Genomic DNA, 21,526 nt, shown 5'->3' with positions numbered 1-21,526 from the left:
TTTAAAGAAGCAAAAACATGTACTTAGATGGTTTGTAAAAATTCTTCAGATTTTGTTAAAATATTAAACATTTAAATGAAGTTTCTACCATTAAAAAAAAACTTTTTGGTCCACATAACACTAACATCAGTTTTAACTGTGGAACGTACTGGTTTCAACTTATGTTGAAAAAATTAACAGTCATACCACTTCTTTCCATTACGTCCCCGTTTTGTAGAACTGCAAAGAGACTTTCCTGCGTTGCACAAATGTCACTGATTTTGTAAGAAAAAGATGATGTGTTGACAGTTGTCATTAAAACACGATCTGATCTTGCGTTCACTGATGAAATTCCATCTGAATTCGAGGTCACAGTAAGACTACCATTCTCCATAAGCTGCCATGTTGAATAATCGCAAACAGCTTGCTTAAGTATGTTGCTTTTACCCAATGGTGTCTTTCCGTCACCTGTTATAAAAATAAATATAACATTTTCGAAAATGTATATCCGGTTAAAAGCAATACAATAGTTATTACGCAAAAAGAAAATGTTTGAATATTATTCGCAAATACGATATTTCTTCATGGTATTTCACATAGTTTTGAACTATGAAATTTCTAGTGAATCACAACAATTTTACACATAGTTTTTTTTTAATTTTTGCAGTAACCTATATAAAAAAATGCTGGATAGATATGTACCTTTAACCCTCTTCCAAAACAAGCCTATTGGTTTGCCAAATCTTATTCCTTGTCGTTTAAACACTCCCGGGCAGTTTAAGGACGAGATGGTTACCTTTGTAGCTTCAACTGAAATCTTTAGCAACAAAATAATAAATTTGTTATTTTAACCACTACAAGTAAAACATAGAATATGATTTGCGAAACGTTTACCTGGCGGTCGTATGCGCTTCTTACGTTCGATATGTTGCAATGACTTACTCCACGTAGGTCTGCTCTTTGCCATTCTATTGTTGATCCTAAAGTTTTAAATTTACTTTATTATTTAATAACTGATATTAAATATTTGTTTTGTAATAAGCACAGTTTCGCGACTTTGTATTTACCAGATTTAAAGCTTCCAGCTTGGCCCCACATACTTTCTTTCATGTAATACACGTTTCCAATGCTGTCAACCATCCATGTTCCAGCGGTTCCTGATGCGAGAGACCTCACGGGTAGTTTGTAACTTCCAACTGCGGTTCCTGTGGATAAAAAAAACATTCTATACTTTAATTAGGTAAAACAGTATTATTTAATATTAATTACCACACGGCAGTGTAAATGCAAAATACTTATTCAAAGACAACAGGAGCTAAATAGAGTTAAAAAATCATTTTTATTTCTATTAAAGCTCCGACTGAGAACTTAAATTATTTGGTTCAACTCTTATTCTTAGATTAATGAAATTTTCTAAAATCACAAAAAACCTGCACTGCAAATAATAAACAAATCATTTAACCTTTGGAAAACCTGACGACTTTCACTTCTGGCAAAACGCATCGAGGAGGATCGAAACTCCAAGTCCCGTTGTTGTTGCATTGCGTTATTGCTGTTCCATTCCTGACGTACCCAGAAAAGCATTGGAAAAAGCAAGTCGATCCAAGGTAAGATGCGTTGGTGCAGGTTATGTCGCCGTTTTCAAAGCGTTTAGGTGTCAGTTTGTGACATTGAGATGCTAGACAAATAAGCAATTACTATAGTATTCGTCCATTTATGCACATTGTAATTCACTTCCAACTTTTCCAAAGCGCGCAATATGGCAATTTTTACACAACTAGCGATAGATTTATTCTAAAGGTTTGTTCGACAAGAATAAGATTTTGGTTGGTCTGAAAATTTCCGAACTTGAGGCTTCGTTAGTAATCGGTATAATTTTTAAATCCCTAAAAATGAAACTTAGGAACTTACAAGGACACAACGGAAAACTGCAATTGTTATGTTGAGTAGTTAGGCCAGGACATCTTAATTTATCGGTACCATTTATACAAGTTCGACTTCTCGCCGTCAAACCTTTGCCACATGAGGTGCTACACTTTAACCAAGAACCTGAAACATAAAGGGGAAAATGTCGAAATGTTTTAAATGAAATTTTCAGGTTAAAAAAGGGAAAATCGAATACAATATATAGTTAACCCATAGGCCTACTGTTTTAGCTTCCGTTTAGATAAAGAAAACACATAAGTATAAGTTGGCCAAAGTTTAGTGATGTGATTTTTGCCGTTAACGTATAGGCCTAGGGGTAAGTCAGGAGAAAATATACTCAAGCTGTGGATTAGATCCAACCCAAGGGGTGAATATTTCGGCCCGCGAGTTTTGCTAAAATACAATTAAAAATAGCAAATTATTAAAATTAATTGTTGAATCCAAGTCTAAACCAAATTGTGATAAAAATGTTAGCTAAACGGCAGTTTCACAAAACCTAAACTCTTTTATTTGTTGACAGTTTGTGTCCTTTGTTAAATGAAATTAAGTCAATGAGATCCCCAACTCAATTTTATTTCTGGCCCGCGTTTGTCAGTTCTTGCAGTAAATCGGCCCCTTGTACAAAACGTTTGTCCAACATGGTGTTAATAAACAATTAGTTAAGGCCTGTTTACACCACCGCTGAGCTGAGCTGGGCGTAAAAATCATCAAAAACGTAACGTTTTTCTATAGCTGCACTGGGCTTGAGTTTAGCAAAACGTGAAATCTCTTCAAAGCGTCATTTTTTCAGCTGCACGGGGCTCGAATTTAGCAAAGCGTGAAAAGCTCGAAACAATATAATATAAATGCAAATTACGTTTTGCTCAGCTCAGTACAGCTATTCTAAACAGACCTTTGATATGATAAAGGTAAATCTGCAATCTTAAAAACTGTTTTACAAATTTTTAAAGAGCGTAGTGGTTTACAAAACAAAAAAACTTACCCCAAGTAGTCCACACGGGGCAGGGCAACGTGGCGCAAGTTCGTTTTTGCGTGGCTTCACCACTACATTGTCGTTCGACAGAAGTCCCTGCTTCTTCAAGCACAGCGCTCATCCGTTCCGTTGGTTCGTCGCCTAAGGTCATACATTCGCGCGACCTTGAAACCCATCCTCGACCGCACGATGAAGAACATGCGCCCCAGCTCTGCCACGCAGACCACGTGACGCAAGCGGGTACGTCACACTCGCTGCTTTGCAAAGTCGCGTTGAGCAATGTGGAGCGGTCGATTGATGTGCTGTCGAGACGGCAACCGTCGTCACCCGGCGAGCCGTTGGCGCAGGAACGTCGACGCCACCTCTTCCCCCCTGAACCACACGTGGCCGTGCATTGCTCCCACGACGTCCATTCGGTCCAGGACGGACACGGACGGACGTCGCACCTTTCCGTGCTTACGTTTGAGCCGCCTCTGCACGATTCCGCGTCCCCGTACAGACACGTTCGCTGTCGATTTCTGAAAGCGCATATGAGCCAGATTGCAGTGTTTCTGTTAAACATTTAACACAAACGTTGCTAGCGCATAAGAGTCAGGGTTCGGCAACCTACGGCCAGCCAATGTAATTCATTCGACCAGCAACCTTTTTGACAAACTATATAGGCACGAAACCATCCCTAATATTTTTTTCGCTATTTTATCTACGTAAATACAAATATGTTTTCCTTCGCACGAATGTTTTTATACATCTAGCTCGTTAACATTTTAAGCGAATCTTTTAAGTCTCCCCAAAGGCATCGTGCTTACCCTGTAACTATCAACATTAGAAGTTTGCCGACTTTGTATATCTGTTTGCATTTTTGCGCCTCGCACGATTTCATTAAGTATTTTAAATATGAACATAACATTAACGGACGTATTCAATATACTACAAACTAAATTAACGACTAAAGTTATCGCGCTTCCCTAAAGTAGTCCCTAAAGCGCTTTTCATCATGATCATGGATGACGACACGTGGCCTCACATTTTAAACATAACCAACGGTATTTCTCGCTTTGCGCGAACGCTTCCCACGTTTTTAAATTTCACAAACTTTGAGGTCCGCCTGATTCACAGTTGTTCTAATAAAGTTCCTAAATATTATATCTTTTAATAACATAATTCCCAGTTCAAATTTATGTGGCCCCCAGAGACCTTTCTGAGTTTCGTTTGACTCGCAACTATTGAAAAAGGTTGCCGACCCTGGTATAAGTAATACATTGCTCTTTCCGGTAGCAATTTACATGGTTAAAAACATGCAAAGCAAATCGACAATATCAATGTAACACCCACAATATAATAGTAAAACATCTGACTATTCCAATAACAAAACGATTTACGTTGACATTTAAGTAAAACAACGTAAAAAGTCTTACACGTGTTGATGGGCAATTATTTTTGACTACGGGCCGCATAATAAACCATAAATGACTTGGCGGGCCGCGTCAAAAAGGGGATATAAAATACACTTAATACAACGTATGGTTTCTTTGAAAATAATGCCTTGTTTTGATCAGCAAACTTTGTTAAAAATGAGCCGCGGGCCGGATTGAATTGCTTGGCGGGCCAGCCGTAGTTTGACCAGGTCTGGTATAGAATATCAATAAACAATTGTGAATAATGAACTCATGTTAATATTCAAAATGAAATTATTTGTTCTATATTAGCCTATATCCAAATATTAACACCCTTATAGAACTTTCAACTACCTGAATCCAGTTTTTCCACAGGTCTCTGTACAAGGCGCCCATGGACCCCAATTAGCCCACGTGGGACAAGGCCCAGTGTTGCAGTTTCGCTGTTCTGTCTTTTCGCCGCCCAGCCTGGATTTACAAGTGGCCTCATTCGTTTGGAATCCATTTTGTACGCAAAACCTGGCCCTCGTGCGACCTCCAGTGTTGCATGTTTTGCTGCAGCTCGTCCAAGCGTTCCACTTTCCCCACTCTGTAATTTATTAGGGATTTATTACATTCCTATTTACTATAGAAACAATTACCGCACTCCGCCTCTATTGATATTGCGTTTGTTATACTGTAAAATGTTAACATACTCAATACAAGTTTATTTAAACTATGTCTATAACAAAATTAGTTGTAATCAACAAATCGATTTTTGGAATAAACTATCAATAGAAAAATTAAAGTCTTACGTTTCAAAAAAGACCATATATTACCAATTGCATAGTATATCTTTGTTTCGTTTATATTTTTTAGAAACAACGTGGAAGTGTTTCGTGAGAGAAACGATATAATTCTGACACCGCGCCAAGCTTATGTCAAAGAAATGCCAACTTGCAACCAGATATTAGCACAGAAAAAAAGAAACTAACCTATGATTGACTGGCAGGTTGCATTCTTGAACACTGACAAACCGGTTTCGCTCGCTATCCAACCTTCAAAGCGCGAAACACTTAGGTAGACCCCTGGATAGCCAGGACTGGCACAGTTGTGACCGAATGATGTCACACCCGCTATGTACCATCGGCAGGTTGCGCAACGCTGACACACCAGTGGACCACCGCTGTCCCCCTGGCAAATCAAAAATTTTTTTAGAGAAATGACCATTTTTAGTTTTTTTCATTACACTGCCTTATTACGCCGTTGATATGAATGAGATTTATATAATCTAACGTCACGACACAACTACGAGAGATGGTCGATACTTCGTATTTTATTACGATATGGATAACCGACATGTCGAGTGAAAAGTACAGCGGTCCAAACCGATGTCAGATGATGTTATTATGGTAACGCAAGAAACAACTTATTTCAATTAAGTCGTACAAATATCAATTTTTTAGGTTTTTAAGTTAAAATTTGCGTTAAAAAGCTAAATTATCCCTCTGTTAAAAAACATTCTGGCAGAAAAAGTTAACTCGAACCGTTAAACATGACCAAAAAATAGATAAACTAATAAATTACCACCCTACCATCCCAACTATAATATAATATCGGACTTGTACCTTTATGATGCGATACGATATTATTAATTCCTTCGATAAAGCCAGAAGATACTGTAATGTCGTTTTATGGGTCATATTTAAACTATGTTCCCATTTAACCACAATCCTTTGCCGCAAAATAAAATGAATCATTAGCTCGCACAGTTAACAAATAAGGCGAAGCAGGAATTCATTTTAAAGATTCACCAAAAGTTATGTTTTAATACATTAATTTAAATATATATAATATTATTGTTTATTTAGGGAAATGATTACTGTGTTTACTTTGTTTATTAGTCTCAAGATTAGGTAATCAACATTAGTTAAAAACAAATTTTTACCATGGGTTTTGTATTAGACGATTATGTTGTCTGGGAAAATAACTTTAATACCTGACAACTGTCTTTTCCGCCATTGCGAAAGTCGCCGGCACAGAATTGATAATCTCTTAGCATCCAACCTTGGGCGCTGTACGATCTTCTGCACCTTGCCTTGTTAACTATGGGGAGAGATACCTGCTGCAACACGGGTGCTAAATCCTCCTTGAAACCTTTTTAAATGAGTATAGTTGCAATAAATTAACTGCAATTTAACAATCAATATTATTTGAATGCGTTCACGACCAAGTATTCTAAAAATATGTCACATTTTTATGTGGTTGGTAGATGTCCTTGCTGCCTTTTTTGTTTTTGACAACATTGAAGTTTAAAAGCACTGAATTAGCGTTTAAACTTCACTCAAACAAATCTAGGTTTCAGCTCACAGTGTAATACTGGTGGCGGTACCCCGCGGCCTCATTTGAAAAAATGCTACGTTTTGCAAGTGTAACGGACTTTAGCCAAGTTTGCAAACTAATCAAGACCAACATATTTATTGATGGTCAAAGAAGTAATTAATAATTGGGAAAGCATAACCTTAAAAAGTTTAAGGTCCGTGAATATACAAAAAATGGATATGTCACTCTGCCACTTATAATGCGTATTGTATCTGAAATGCAGTTTTGACACACAACCAACGTACCAAGCGTTCCGAAGCCTGTTGAGAAGCATTTCTTTCCTTCAGAGGGCGTTTCACCATTAGGAAGACAAATCGGTCCGGCAAACACACTAACGTCATACGCCCGGTCCACTTCCACTAATGCTATGTCATTCTGAGGAAATCTGTAGGTCGGATAAACGATGATTCGTTTGTCAACTCTGTAAAATAAGGACCAGTGTTTTTTACCCTTTTAATGTCGCCGCGAGCATGTGCTGGGCTCGGTTAATTAGTTAAACTTATATTGTTTATTTAATGTCTATAGACCTACTACACATAGTGGCTTACTTGGCAAGCAAATGATTTCAGTTGCATTATAATTGACGTACCGCGTCTCCATTGAATTAAGCCAAAAGAAAAACAAATGATAAAAGAATATACATGTTAAATAATTTTGCATATTTTTACAAATTGCTATCTTCTATGGCGTATCGGTTAAGAAGCGCTGGTATAGCTATATAAATGTCAGCTTATATCAACGTAAGACTGGTCCTCTTTATGTTTTAGTCTGTAGGGTAATAACGTTCAGCAACGAATGTACTACAAAAAGGCTGTATAAATATATAGAGCACGTATTTTAATTAATGTCCAATGAATATACACTACTTATTTGTTTAGGTAACTTGACTTTTGAAAGACTTTCCGGTTTTGTTGGCGGCCCTTGTTTTTACACAAACACAGAAAAAAAATAAAAAAAGTGATTGCATTTTATCATGTGAATACACTATTATCGATTATGTATCAACAAAGTTTAAATGCGTGTTACACAACGTTTAGCATAGTCATCTAGCTTTGGCGGGCTTACACTAAAATAATTGATAGTCAGTTCAACGCAATTCGACAAAACAATTACCTTATTTGTCTGCTTCGCTCGTATTTCAGAGTTTGATTGAACATGCCAACTGTCAGGACCACTCTTCCCCTTTGCAGGACGTCGTGCTCAGCGAAGCAGTGTGCAGCGGTTAGCACCCACTTCATACTGATAAGGGTACCTCCGCATAAACTTCGTCCTCCTATTAACAGGCGAACCTGTATACGTAAGGTGGCGCTGGTGAGTCAAAACATATAATTGTATTTTTAAGCGTGGATTTGCACAACAACTACACCAAAGCTGGAGCCAAAAAAAAATTTGGTTCGCGTGGAAGAAGATTAGAAGGAATATTTTTTAGGGAGGATGCCATAAAAAAACAAGAGGACTTAAAAAAACTAGCTGTTTCCGGGCTAACTAGTGTACTAATATAAAACTGAAGTGCAGTCTAACTTTAATAAATGGGACCAATTTTTTTAAATTTATATATTGTTTTAGAAATTATCCTTTTCTAAATTATACTCTTAAGGTTTATATTATATTTTTATGGATCCGAACAAGCTAGTGTACTTACCACCGAGGGGTCCACGGACCCCAGTTTATAAAAACTTAAAATACACATTAGCTTTTCCTATTTTTGCCTTGAGGTGGATTATACCGTCATAAATTTTTTTTTATCTCGAATTTACCTGGAAGTCTGTAGATTTAACCATACTTAGCTCTTTTGCTTTAGACAAGCTGTTGCCAAACTTAGTGCAGTCACCAATATTTTTAATGTAATAACTTTCTAATGTGAACGATTTCGCTGGGAGCAGGTAGTACAGCTAAATAGATGCTTTACGATGTCACAAGAGACATCGCTATATTATCGAATAATAAAGCATAAATAAAGACTAATAATGATGACAGATAATGTTTAAAACTTAAAGACTATACATCATTGCGGACCCTCTGAACTGCTGCACGGAACCCAGTTTCGGAACCGCCACTTTAGACTAAAACAACTGTTAAAACTTTTCAGAGTCGCGCCATGCCGCTACGAGGCAACCACTGATTCAGCATACACTCTATCAACTGAAATACGTTTTCGTACCATCCAAGGCCATCTGCCAAGTTTTGCGTCTTCTCCTCCAACAATCCTCTGCAAATCGACCTCGTTGTTGATCCCGCACCCGGATTCCATCCTCGGATCACTCTCGTCGCTCAGACAGCACTTGCGGTCCTCCCCGTACCTTGATCTGTACCGCTGCGTGCACCGTCTCTGCTGGTCGCTTGCTGGTAAAGGCGATTTGGAGCAAGAGTAAGATCCCGGAGCGTTCAAGCACAACTCGTCGCAACCGCCGTTCCAACGAAGACACTCGTTGATATCTGGAACCGCCAATGGTAAAGTTCTGGAACCGCCAAGGGTAAAGTTCTGGAACCGCCAAGGGTAAAGGCATTTCTTGGGTCGATAAGATTGCAGATATTTCAAAAAAAGTAAGAACATTTTATTATTTTAGACCTTTTTATTAGTATAAGTACGTGACAAAACTTCGTGCATACATTTTGTTGGTTTGTAACCTGATGTAATGGGTATAGCCTTATTCTTTAAAAGAACGTTTACACGGCTAAATGCCTTTTTCAAGTGTTATAATTTGTAAAATCGAGAAAGCGGAATTGAACAAAGTAACAACCCAACAAAAACAATTAACATAGGTTGCTGAAAAGGGCAAAGTAAACAATTACCAGAGGAGCTTCTTTTCAGTATATACTATGCCTGACAGCAACAGCACATTTACCAACAAAAGCGTTGAACAAATATCGTGGTTTTCATGCACTGTTTAGGTTTAGGGTGCAATTAACCTACTTACGCTTTCTATATCTATAGTAAACTTAGACCTTAGGCTGAATCAATGAAGTACATGCAATCACTAATTTCAGGTTGGACAGTTTTTAAATCCATCGCACTGACCGGTGCACGCTCTTTTGTCAGATGACCAGGAGTATCCTGTTTCACACCGTCTTGCTGTTTTGCTGCAGTTTTCATTAGCGCTGCAAGATGTGCGATCCTGGCCTTTTGGTCCGTTGCCTCGTGTTGAAATTTCAGCCAACTGAGGCAATTTAGGTGCGCATGGCGCAACAGTGCATCTGGAAAATGTGATTATTTATTGTTTAATTGGCTCCACACTTTGATTTAGAGAAGCATTAGTAATTGTTTTGAACACTGGTTCTTCAACTTTTGTGCACGTGTTTGCCTTTCTGGTGTTATGCAAAGTTTAGGAAATAAAAATAGACGCACAACGTTATTGCGATTACTGTAAGTTGTAATCTTTCGTTATAACTTAAGGTAATTTTTTGACATTTGTTGTGATTACCTTTAGTTGTAATCATTGCCATATTAAATAGACATATACTACTCTTCTGCGACTATAGTGGTGGGAGTGATGTTTTTAATGTTTTTGACTTTTTAAACAAGTAATTATGACCAGGTGGCACACAGCTATCACTTAAAATGCACTTTATAGGGCGAGGCCAAAATACAAAAAACAATGTTTTTCAGGTGATAGAAATTGCACGTCGCGGTATTTTTAGGCCTTAATTTGTAATTTTAACCGTTATTAATAATTGCAAACCGCTTCGTATCAGCGTCTTTTCCAAAACATGACCCAGGGTCTGAATCGACCGATCCGCTGACGCATTTTCTTCTTCTTGTCCGCCTCCCATCCGAGCAAGTCTTCGAACATGTGCTCCATTCATCCCAGCCATTCCAAGCTAACGAAAATGCAAACAACGTCAATTCGTGCCCGATGAAAGCACCCTCCACCTGTATTACTCGTAAAATGCCATAGCTTCACATTTCAGTGCGCATTTTTAACTACATCTTCGTTAAAGTATACTTTGCAACGTTTGCGCTTTTCTATGAACTAAAGCATTACGACTACACTATATTATAGCAGCATGCAATTTTATTGAGCAAGTATTTAAGTTTTTTACGAAAAATACACATTAACCCAATCGCCCAAATGTTCTAAACCTGGACAGGGCTGTTCGTTGCATGATTCGGTTTGCGATGGTTCGCCTTGGCAATTCTGACGTTGGCAGTGACGCATCCTAAAGCGTGTTCCACCGCCACAACTTTCCGAACATGCGGCCCACTTCGACCATGCACGCCAACCTGGAATATAAGGTGAATGACACTTCAACAAATTTAATGGTTTTTAATAGGGATGTCTTATAGTTGATATTTTTCTTATTCCGATACTGATAACCCATATATTGGACAAAAATTATCGCGATCCGATCCTATACCAAATGACGTCAGTACTACGTTAAAACCAGAAAAATGGGTGAAATTGAAATGTTTTATGGCCTTTTTGATTGGTTATTAGGCCAAAATTTGCTTTAGCGAAAAGAAGTTTAGTTACCTCCTGTTGAAACTAACATTTTTTTTAAATTTGAAAATCAACATTGAATTTCTTCGTTGGAACGAAAATCATGGCTTAAAAGCTATATTAATTTGGCATCGGATCAGCAGCAATACCACCTTAGTTTTAGAGGAGTATCGATAGGCTAAACCCCTTGGCATCGGGTATCGGCCCCGATTTGATATGATCGGACAGTCATCCCTAGTTGTCAATACATTTTGCAAATTATACCAAGTATATATAACATTTATATATACCTGAACTTTTGCAACAGGATAAACCGCATAAAGATTTGATGGCGTTGTGCTGGCACGATAGACTTGCCACGAGCTGTTGACAGTTGTCAGTCCAATCCGTGCACAAGCCTGCATCGCAAATACATGATCACGATTTGTTGCTTTATGTTGAAAAAGTAATTCCGATCAGGAGTAACAACTTATTACATAAATTTATAGATGATGATTTCGAAAATCAACTAAACCTGTGTGTTGCCGTGTTAAGCTTTTAGGCCAGAGGTCGGCAACCCCTCACCGCGGGCCGTAATTAATTCTAACTGACATTTTTGTTGTTAAAACGTTTTCTATGGAATTTATAATACCAAATGTTAATCAGGAAGGACCGAATATTTTATGTAATAATATGTCTAAATACATTTAAGAAAATAGCGACAATCCGTTGGCACTAATCGAGAAAAAACTTACGTTTGTTTGATTTAAGATCGTAGTCAACCAAACGACGTCAACCAAGATTACACAAAAAGGTGTAATGAAAACAGTTTAGGGAAACGGAAGACATTTAACTGTTATATTTTTTATGGTGTATTTTAATAGTGCCATGCCCTCTCGTTACATTCATATTTAAAACACCCACTGAATTCTTACGAATTAAAATGCATTCAGATACACTTATAGTTATTTAAAATCCAGGCCAGTGCTCCGTAACCTTTTGTCGCTTGTGGCACACCAACAAAGCTAGATTTCGGCGTGTCGGGCGTAATCCGACCCGCGGGCAGTAGGTTGCCCACCCATGCCCTAAATATTTTGAAGATTTACCACCTACTTTTCTCTCAAACAAACTTGCTGCTGTGTCTTAGTTATGGCGGAATCTCAGCAGCTCTGTAAGTTTTCAAGCTACACAGAGGCTAGCCAAAGCACGCCCAGGCGAAACTGTAGGGTCGCATACCTACTCGGCTATTAGCGATGAACAAGTTCTAAAAATGTCACGCGTAGTTACGTTTTTTATTATAACGATGACCATTTGTGTCAAAATGTCATCCCAGACCTAGAGGCACATCAAAGGTACAGTCATTTCCAAATCTGTTTGTGTAGTTTGGACCGTCAAGGATTAAGACTTATAACTGGACAAAGTGTAAAGTAAACTTTACAATTTACGTCTGGGGGATGAATTTACTTACAGCATGTTTTCCTACACAGATGTGCAGACCGACTGGAACACACATGAGCTTTTAGACTTTCGCATTGCAAGGAAGAAAGAATGTCAGCTTCGCAAGCATCTAAACACAAAAGCAAGTCACTATTAATTAAACGGTTAAAATATAAAATCCACAATTATCCGAAAAAAGGTTTGTGTTTAGTAATGTCTGTTACATTCTAATATGGTTCAGATAGGATTTAATATTCTATATGGTTATCCAGTTTATGAGTATTGTTAACAAAGAATAAATTTTAAGAATTCATCAACTGAAAAAATGTAGGCATTAGGTTATCGTAACTTTAAATCACGTATATTTTTATGTTGAATTACGTTGGCGTCGTAAGGGCTCATTGCTGCAGCACTTGACTATTTTATATCCTTAGCAACATTAGCAACAACAATACGTGTAACATTGAATTTTTACCTCCAAGTTGCCAATCACAGCACAACAAGACAAACGTTACGCAAACTAAGTAGTACATGTTACTTTTAGTTTGCATAGCGCTATATTAAAGACACAGTTGCTAACGCTGCATAGAAAAGTGTACATTTTTTTGCGTAACTAAACAAATTCTGACTCATTTTGTACGTAAAAGATCGCCAGCTAAATTTTCGATAATTTTGCCACTTAAAGTTGTAGATTAATGCCTGACTTAAGATTAACTGAAGTTCCTAGTCGTTTTTTTTACAATGAGTGTTTACCAACTACAGTCGCTGACGTGTAGAAGTTGTGCAAAAAAATGCAGCTCGGAAATTGAGATTGAACTTGTCCGTTCAAATTGGCCGCTGTTGGAAGGATGAGAAATTTGACTTGAACCAAACAGACGTTCTAAAGGGGTTCATGCAAATTTTAGATGGCGCTACGATGCCGTAATGTGTACGATAATACCTCCCACGTATTGCTTTCGACGTGGTATAGGAAATGAAAACAAAAACACCTACTTATACCGTATGCATTTGATTGCAAGGCCAAATTGTTGTCAACCATACCAATTGTTGTCGACCCCTTAAAAATGTCGTAATTTTGATTTGTACAAGTATTGAATCCATTTTGTTGGCAACCACAAGGAAAACAACACTTAAGATTCACCCTATTCGTTAGAAATTAGTGCATTTCTAAGCAAAAAGGTCTACGACAATTAGGGCATCCAATGGCAGAAAAGTCTAGAGTCTAGACTTTTAGACCTTGAGGTCGTGCCAATGCACGAATTTGGACCTTTAGGTAAACTCCCGGCGTAGATAAATTGAAAATATTCGTTAAAGATTCACAAAAGATTACAAAAAGTGTGAGATAGCATTAATAACACTTGACCCACCCTAACCCAAACGCTGACCCGAACCCTAACCCAAATAATGTGCGTTAATGTAATAATTATTTGAATGCTGGTGAAAATGCCCAAACTCGGGTAGGCATAAGATAGTTTCTCGTCTATGGTACCGTAGGATTGTTAAGTCACAAATTGAGGTATTGGAGCCTAAAGCGTTTATGTAATTATTAATTCAATTCACATTATTTGGGTTAGGGTGGTGGTTAGCGTTTGGGTTTAGGTAGGTCAAGTATTATTAAACTTAATCTTTTGAAGCACATTGTTAAGTCAAATTAGTGCATTGTCCGAGACCTCAAAGTCTAAAAGTCGGACTTTTTGATCCTTTGGATGCACTAATTGTCGTAGACCTTTTTGCTTAGAAATGCACTAATTTCTAACGGTTCGGGGGTAAGATTAGTCAAATGTTTGCTCTGGCCACCGCAAATCTGCTGAGCCTTTTTCACTTTCTTTAAGAAACGCAATAGAATCGCGTCTTGGCTGGCCTTCCCGCGGTCAATAAATTACACAAACAGCGATTCTTCTTCTGTTGTCTTTTGGTCGCTGTTTATTTATGCCCTGTGGTTTCCATTTAAAGTTTTGGGTAAAAAGGAAACTAGTTATGAGAATATTTGTTATTTCTACGGATTTTGCAATTGTGGTGAATGTAAAGACGTTTCCATTGTTAAAAATCAGTGTAAGTACTCGGCGAGACAGTTAATACAACATGATACAAACATATTTTGTTAAACAAACGACGTGAGTTATTCAGCTAATATTTTTCATTATTACTAACCACTGTCTTGTCCAAGACAAGGTATACAAACTAGTTCACTAAAAGCAAAGTCAACCGCGTTGGCTTAAGTTTAACAAAGGGTCAATAGGTTAAGTTGTCAGAGTTGTTTAAACGCCAAGCCGCGACATAGGCCCTGACAAAAGAGTTGTCCTTCCTTTAAAATATATTAAAACGTTGGCGACTCCTGGGTCGTTGAAAGTACCAATTCAAACTTGTCTGAATCCTAACTTTAAGAACGAACTGGAAACAGAGTAATGGTTTGGTTAACATAATATTTTCTCGTGGCCTAGGCAACTATTTGAAATTTTAAATAACTGATAGTGTCCCAACAGTTCTTTTAAAGCCACGCAAAAATTCGACATAAAATATATTGATCTGTTGATTTAGTTGTCTAATATTAATATCTTAGGCTAATAACTATATAAGTGTATTATCTTCATCCGAAAAACAAAAGGGATACAATTAAAGTGAACATATAATGTGTACTTAATTGATATATTACATTATTTTGTAACTCCAAGTATTTTTTAAAAATATTTTATTTCTCACGTTTTAAACACGAATATTATTTTGATCAAGAAAACAATTGGCTGTCTCAGTTTTAAAATGTACTTTTAAAAAGTATAACAGTCGAAATTTTTTAACGTTAATTGTTTTCTTGGCTTTCACTAAATTCGCAGTTTGCTGACGCGCAAGTTATCACGAAAGAGTAAATGAAAGGCCTGTATTGCATAAATGCATAGATTTATAGTGTTAAGGACTGCTTTGTAGGACGTTTGGTTGTACACAGGGTTTTTTTAAGGTTTGGTTTGGGTGAGCGCTAAGTAGTTTTAAGAGTTTATATACCAAAAAGTTGCAATTCCAAAATTTGGGGGACAGTTTCGGTCCTCCAAAACACCTTAAAAAAACACTGGTTGTACATAATAAAATTGTTTCAAGTGTACGGGAAGAAGTTCTGTCGCTGTATGCTTGAATTAGAAATATTTTGTTCGTTATTTGTGCAAGTATGTATTTCGTAATCTTTTGTTCGTGGTGACCCCAAATTTAGCGACCCCAAAATTTTATAAAAAACGAAAGACGGTTTGACTTGACGTTGTTAATTGTTGGATACTCACGTGCTAATCATTCACGAAAAACGCGCTTTGCGTTTGATTTTGCTCTCGCATCACGCGTGACCCAATTACCGATTCGGATTTTATCTACGATTTTCTTACGTACGTAGCTCGTAAAAAATAATTTAGGCACTTTTTTGAAATTTTTAAGTAAAATGGGCTTCCTAAGGTTTTCTTACAAAATAGTAATCATGTGGGCTCCAGAAGACGTGCCCAAACTTTAAAAACAAACATGCGGTTAGCGGGAACACTGCTTCTAGACCAGTTTCCCAAACTGTGGTCCGACCACTGCACAGATGGTCCGTGACGATGCGAAGAAGTTTTCACACATAAGTTGCACAGTACGTACCCTTCCAAAGACAAATTATACAACATAATGATTTCGAAAGCTTTTGCTATCCAGTATAGTAAATCTTACTTCTTGCACCTTCATTGTGGTCAAAAAGTTGTTTACGAAAAAATTATCATATTTCTCGTTTATTACGTAATAATATATTCTTGTGTGAGTGAGCATTTTCAGCTCTTAGAACCATGAAGACAAAATACAGGTCCAAACTTTCCGTGGACTCTGACTTATGAGTTTGCTTTTCACAAATAACTTCGAGAATCGATGGTTTATGCAGAAAGAAGCAATCGCATACGTCTCATGGCGTTGTCAGTTTTGTAAATAAATAAAATTCGGTTTTATTTATGCTCGCTTTGTATAGTGTTTCGCGAAAAAAACAGATTTACAAATAGTGGTCCGCGGTCAAAAAATTTTTGGGAAACCCTGTTCTAAACCATAATTTAAGGCGGAAATTTTCGGCCCTTATCTGTTTTTGCTTGCAGAAACAAGTTAGAAAACTATACAACATGAAACATATATACTAAACCACGAACCAAATGAAATTAACAATATTTGAAATTAACCCTGGTAAAGAAAAAATTATAGCCTCCCACAAAATATACAACAACCGCAAAGCCGTCTTATAGTTCTTATTGTTGTTATCCTTTTTCTTGTTATCCATAATCTACCTGAGACGATAAATTTCTTGCGATTAATTTCAGTTGCAAAAATTAGGATTAGTAGGAGTTTAAGTAAAAACAAGCTTCCGGAATTTTTTTAACTGTAAACGAAATTAACAGAATATCATATTATAAAAAGGTTGTATTTTGTTGTATTAGTATGTTGAAACACTTGTGAAATATTTTTTCAGATAGGTAATCTCTTTTGAACATTTAATTACATTTTTATATTGCTAAATTGACAAGTGGTTCAACTAAATTCTATGATTGGTCTCGTTATAACCTGCGGGTATGTGGTTTAATCATTTCTGATTTCAAACTAAACGCTTATCAGTTACGAGTTATCATTTGTGGCTTTGCAAAAAAATTAAAGTAAATTGTATTAAAAGCGAAGTTGAGTACTTGCTGGATGAAATCGTAAGAAGAAGGGTTGTATATTTGGTATGTTGAAACACTAGTGAAACTATCTCTTCAATGATGTAATCTCTTTTGAAGATTTAATTATATTTTGATATATTTTAAAATGACTCGTGGGTCAATTAAAATCTATGATGGGTCTCGTCTTAACCTGTGGGTATGTGGTTTAATCATTTCTGATTTCAAACTACAAACGATTGTCAGTTACCAGTTATTATTTGTTCTTTTACAAACAAATTAAAGTAGGTTGTATTAGGCTAAAAACGTAGTTCAGTACTAACTGGATAAAATCGTTAGGAAACGACTGTGAAACAGGTTTTGTAAATCAATAGTCGGACTTGCGCTTTTGCTAATTTAATGATCATAAATTACTCGTCGAGGCTATTAAGGTCTTATTGAGGCGACAGTGTTCAAATGACTCTTATTGCCATAGCAGCAACGCACCTTTTGACTACAGGGCGACATTGTGTTTTTGAAAGCGCCTCACCTTTTCCAACTGACTTGAACATTCCGAGAATCTCATTTTTGTTTGTATTGTTGTATTGTAAAATATTTTTTTCTTGGAAACCATTGTAAGGACTTGTGTTAATCGGAAAAAAGGGCCTAAACCCTTGATTTAGTCGTAAAGGTTTTCAGTAATGCGCACGTTGAATTACGTGGTAAAATGCAGCAGGAGCTTATCTTATATTACTTACGTTTCAGATATTTTCAAGGATACTGTTTTGTTGCGAAGCACTTTGTTACTGTTCAGTAAATTTTATTTTTCTGAATCAGTAACTTCTTTGTTGAAACTGATAAAATATATTTACTTTTCAGCTTGTAATTTTCAATTCATTTAGCTGTTCAAATTTTAAATAACCATGACTAATCTGTTTTGTGCATTGCTTTTGCTCACGTTAGCTACGTTTGAGGCCCAGTCGTTAGTCGTTCAAAATCAAACGACTTCCTGTGAGTACCTTCCATGGAGCAGTTGCAAGAGAAGCAGTTCAGAAATCATTTTGCGTTTGAGAGATCCCACTAAATCCAGCAGAAAAATTGGGTGTAGAATACGTAAGAATACTTTAAAAATGTAAAACCGTAGATGAACGAGTGTCTTCTTTTAATTACATGAGGTTTCTCCAACTCGCAACTTTTTGATTAATGTTAAATATCCCAACAACCTTAGGAAAGAAAATAAAACATTATGCGCCCCCTCCCTGATGCAACTCAGCAAAACCATTTATGTCCCTTGATACTAAGATATATTAAAATATAAGTACTAGATGCATATTTTTTCTCAGTGAGTCCTTTGCGTTCACTTTGTTACGCCCCTATTTTATAAACCCCTGGTTTAGTGCAATATTATATGTTTGTGCAGATAACATTCTGTTTTTTATTCTTGCCTATTAAAAAACATTGTCTATTTTTAGAAAAGAGACAATGTGGCATTGGACTTTCTATTGGAAAAAGATTTGTTGAGAACTTTCTGCAGCCCGTTATACCGATAACCGGTAATGTAGAAGTTTATAATGACAGTGCACAAACAACGAATGCAACCGGTGATGTAGACGTTGGAAATTCTGATATCGAACATCCAATTATTTCATCCGAAGAGCCTATTATAAGTTATAATGACAGTGCACAAACAACGACTGCAAACACATCTTTTATCCCAAGTTTCGATATCAATATTGGTAGCCGCCGCCGACGAAGGCGTCGAAGATATGACAGCGAACAAACAACGACTGCCAGCACAACCGCATCTCCTATTCCCACAGTGGAGCTCAACTGTGTGGAGTTTCCCGACCCATCCAACAACGAAACAATCTTAGGAATCTGCAACACAGAGCAGCAACGTAAAGCGACAACCGGCAGGAGCAACCGGTCCCTTGATGTAAATTTCATAATAGTGTTGGGAATATTAGGTTTTACGCTTTTCGAACGCTATTTTACGAAGCATGGCAGCAGAAACATGACAACCGCACGCTTATAAATAGGCCTTTTAGCTTTATCTGAAAATATACCACACATGAGCCAATTAGGAAACCGTATATACAGTTTTCAACTGCGCAGGTTATTTTACAGGAACCACATAAGCCTACAATGTCTGTCCAACAAAGAAAAAGAGATCTTCTCATAATGTTAGACGAAAGTGCAAGCATTGGAGTAGACAACTTTCAAATAGTCAAACGAATTGCAGCGGCAATTGTTGTACGTAAGTCAGTCCTAATGTAATATAAGAATCTCTTTGGAACTTTTAGGTGTTGCTGCTTATCGATGTTACGAAAATATATATACAGATGTAAACATTAACCCTGCACAAAAAAGGAAGAACTATAAACCGCTCGATTATTAAGTTGCATAACCACATCGAAAAACGACCTAATAATGTATAACAAGAAGAATTATAAGTATTCGGTTTATACTGTACAATAGGAAGGGTATAGTATCGGTAATATCGGTTTATTTACGGCACCTAAAAATGGCGGCTCATTAATTTGAACACAAAATACCTTTAAATAGTACCGATATTGCTGATTTGACATTAGTAATGACATAATTTTTAGAAAAACCCAAAGCACCCTTGTCTGAATAAACAATAAACATAATAAAGTCCTACGTGGAACCAATTTAAAAGATGTACTAAATCATTTATAGATAAATTTAACAATGATATTTTTGGTAAACCCTAAAAAGTACGCAAAGTTTATCAAAAATGTATACCATATTTACGAGCTGAACCACAGAGTGGGAAGCGGTTGCACGAGGCTATAGGCTCTCTCTTAACATGTTTCAATACTTTAACTTTTCATTGCAATAATTTAACTTTTTATTGTGTCTTGTATACGTTTATTGCGATTCGCGCAAAGATACTGATATTCAATGCTTCACGTCCCCTTAAAAATTCGTTATGAACTTACTTTAAGACGTCATGAAACATGCCATTAGCCACATCAAAGTTAAGCTATGCAACATACACTATAGCAACGCACCAATACCCAACATTTGATTTTCAGTTTTGTGTCCTGACATCCATGTTGGCCACGATTCGACTAGAGTATCTGTGATGACCTTCAATACATATCAAACTTTGCACATTCCTTTTGATATGAACGTTACCTACGCACATAATTTTGTAAGATTAATTTGGCCTATCAAGTAAGTAACGGAAATGCCAAGCAGGTCTTAAACAAATGTGTTACAGTATGTACAGATTGGATACTTTAAACTTATAATCTAGATAGTTTTTCGATTTTTATTTACCAGAAGCTCATGATCTGGGTACGGTACCGGTATTTTTCATATTGATCTGCGAAAACTTTGATAAAATACATTCCCACTTAAATAATTTTTACTGCTATTTTAATGGTATTATATATGAAGTTAGTTTAATTGGGTCCACAGCGTTGCAAGCTTTAAAAAAAACAATTTAGCAATTTGGATGGATAAATCTTCTGGTAATGGAGATTATGTCTGTTTTTATATAACATGTATAAAAATATAATACTTATTGCGGACCATAGTGACAGGTGTTAACCAAAATATTTCTATAATAGCCTAAAATTAGTTGGTTTATGAATTGTTAAACATGTTCTGTTTAGATTACAAACACCAGACCAATAAACAAATATTTTCACTGCAGCTTTAATGGCGGCAATACATGTTTAAAGAACGCATTGCATTACGCCATTAACACAGCTTTTAGCTCAGAATACGGTGGCAGGGTTGGAGACCCGAATGTTGAACAAAACATTGTTCTAATTACGGATGGGTATGTAACTTGTTAACAACATTTTACTTTATGTAAGTAAATGCTATTGTATTAGGGATATGTCCTTTAATTTATAATGTGGTCTGGAGTTTTTTGCTGTTTTTTGCCATACCCATCTTGAATTAAACTGTAATGATTTGTTTACCTAACTAAGTTATGTTACTATTATTTGCAAAACGAATCGTTCAACACACGTCTTCCAATATTTTAAGCATTTCTAAAAATTTTGTTCAGATGCGTAGCTTGGGTGATAAGGAAGATTATCGTACGACTTCAAGCCTACTCCAACAAAAGAAAATCAGCACATATGTTATAGGTGTCGGGTTAGAAAAGAACTGCCAACTCAGTTTAAAGGTTTGTTTTTTAAAACGTAGATGTGTCTGTGGTAACGAAAAATGTTAGTGTTTTTTATTTTTGTATGTTTTGCACGTTGGATTTATATGGGAAATAAAACTTAAACTGCCAGAAAAAGATGGTAACAACGTTTACCAAACCTTATCCCCACAACTTTATCTCTAATACCTTAAAAATTCTAACCCTAACCAATAAAGGCAAACAGTCTGGTGCAAAACAGGACGCCCCAGCGGCGCCGTTCAAACGAT

The 21,526-nt window shown here is 36.6% G+C and overlaps 1 protein-coding gene across 1 annotated transcript; it reads right to left on the bottom strand.

The window, feature by feature from the left end:
• Window positions 1-154: 154 nt before the first annotated feature.
• Window positions 155-18,170, bottom strand: LOC146140752 (uncharacterized). The gene is made up of 16 exons (XM_083392695.1): window positions 18,130-18,170; window positions 12,520-12,638; window positions 11,363-11,470; window positions 10,715-10,855; window positions 10,314-10,452; window positions 9,653-9,828; window positions 8,795-9,069; window positions 7,747-7,922; window positions 6,879-7,054; window positions 6,251-6,408; window positions 5,247-5,445; window positions 4,627-4,861; window positions 2,888-3,429; window positions 1,442-1,657; window positions 1,047-1,184; window positions 155-447 (listed from the first exon to the last, which is right to left on the bottom strand). Exons 1-16 carry the CDS (start codon window positions 18,168-18,170, stop codon window positions 155-157), a joined length of 3,132 nt encoding a protein of 1,043 aa, XP_083248821.1.
• Between the last annotated feature and the right edge of the window lie 3,356 nt (window positions 18,171-21,526).

The sequence above is a fragment of the Ascidiella aspersa genome, chromosome 6 (genome assembly GCF_963924565.1).
Source record: "Ascidiella aspersa chromosome 6, kaAscAspe10.2, whole genome shotgun sequence".
In the NCBI taxonomy this organism is placed as follows: domain Eukaryota; kingdom Metazoa; phylum Chordata; class Ascidiacea; order Phlebobranchia; family Ascidiidae; genus Ascidiella; species Ascidiella aspersa.
Note: the sequence above shows the minus strand (reverse complement) of the source record. Positions and strands in the feature narration are given on the sequence as shown.

Bases quoted from the DNA above. Each gene is read 5' to 3' on its own strand.
- LOC146140752 (XM_083392695.1), bottom strand. From the start codon at position 18,170: ATGATTTCTGAACTGCTTCTCTTGCAACTGCTCCATGGAAG. The intron at 10,856-11,362 runs GTATATATAAAT...CTTATATTCCAG, and splicing joins ATCCTGTTGCAAAAGTTCAG to GTTGGCGTGCATGGTCGAAG. The intron at 1,658-2,887 runs GTAAGTTTTTTT...TTATTTGTCTAG, and splicing joins CCCCGTGTGGACTACTTGGG to CATCTCAATGTCACAAACTG.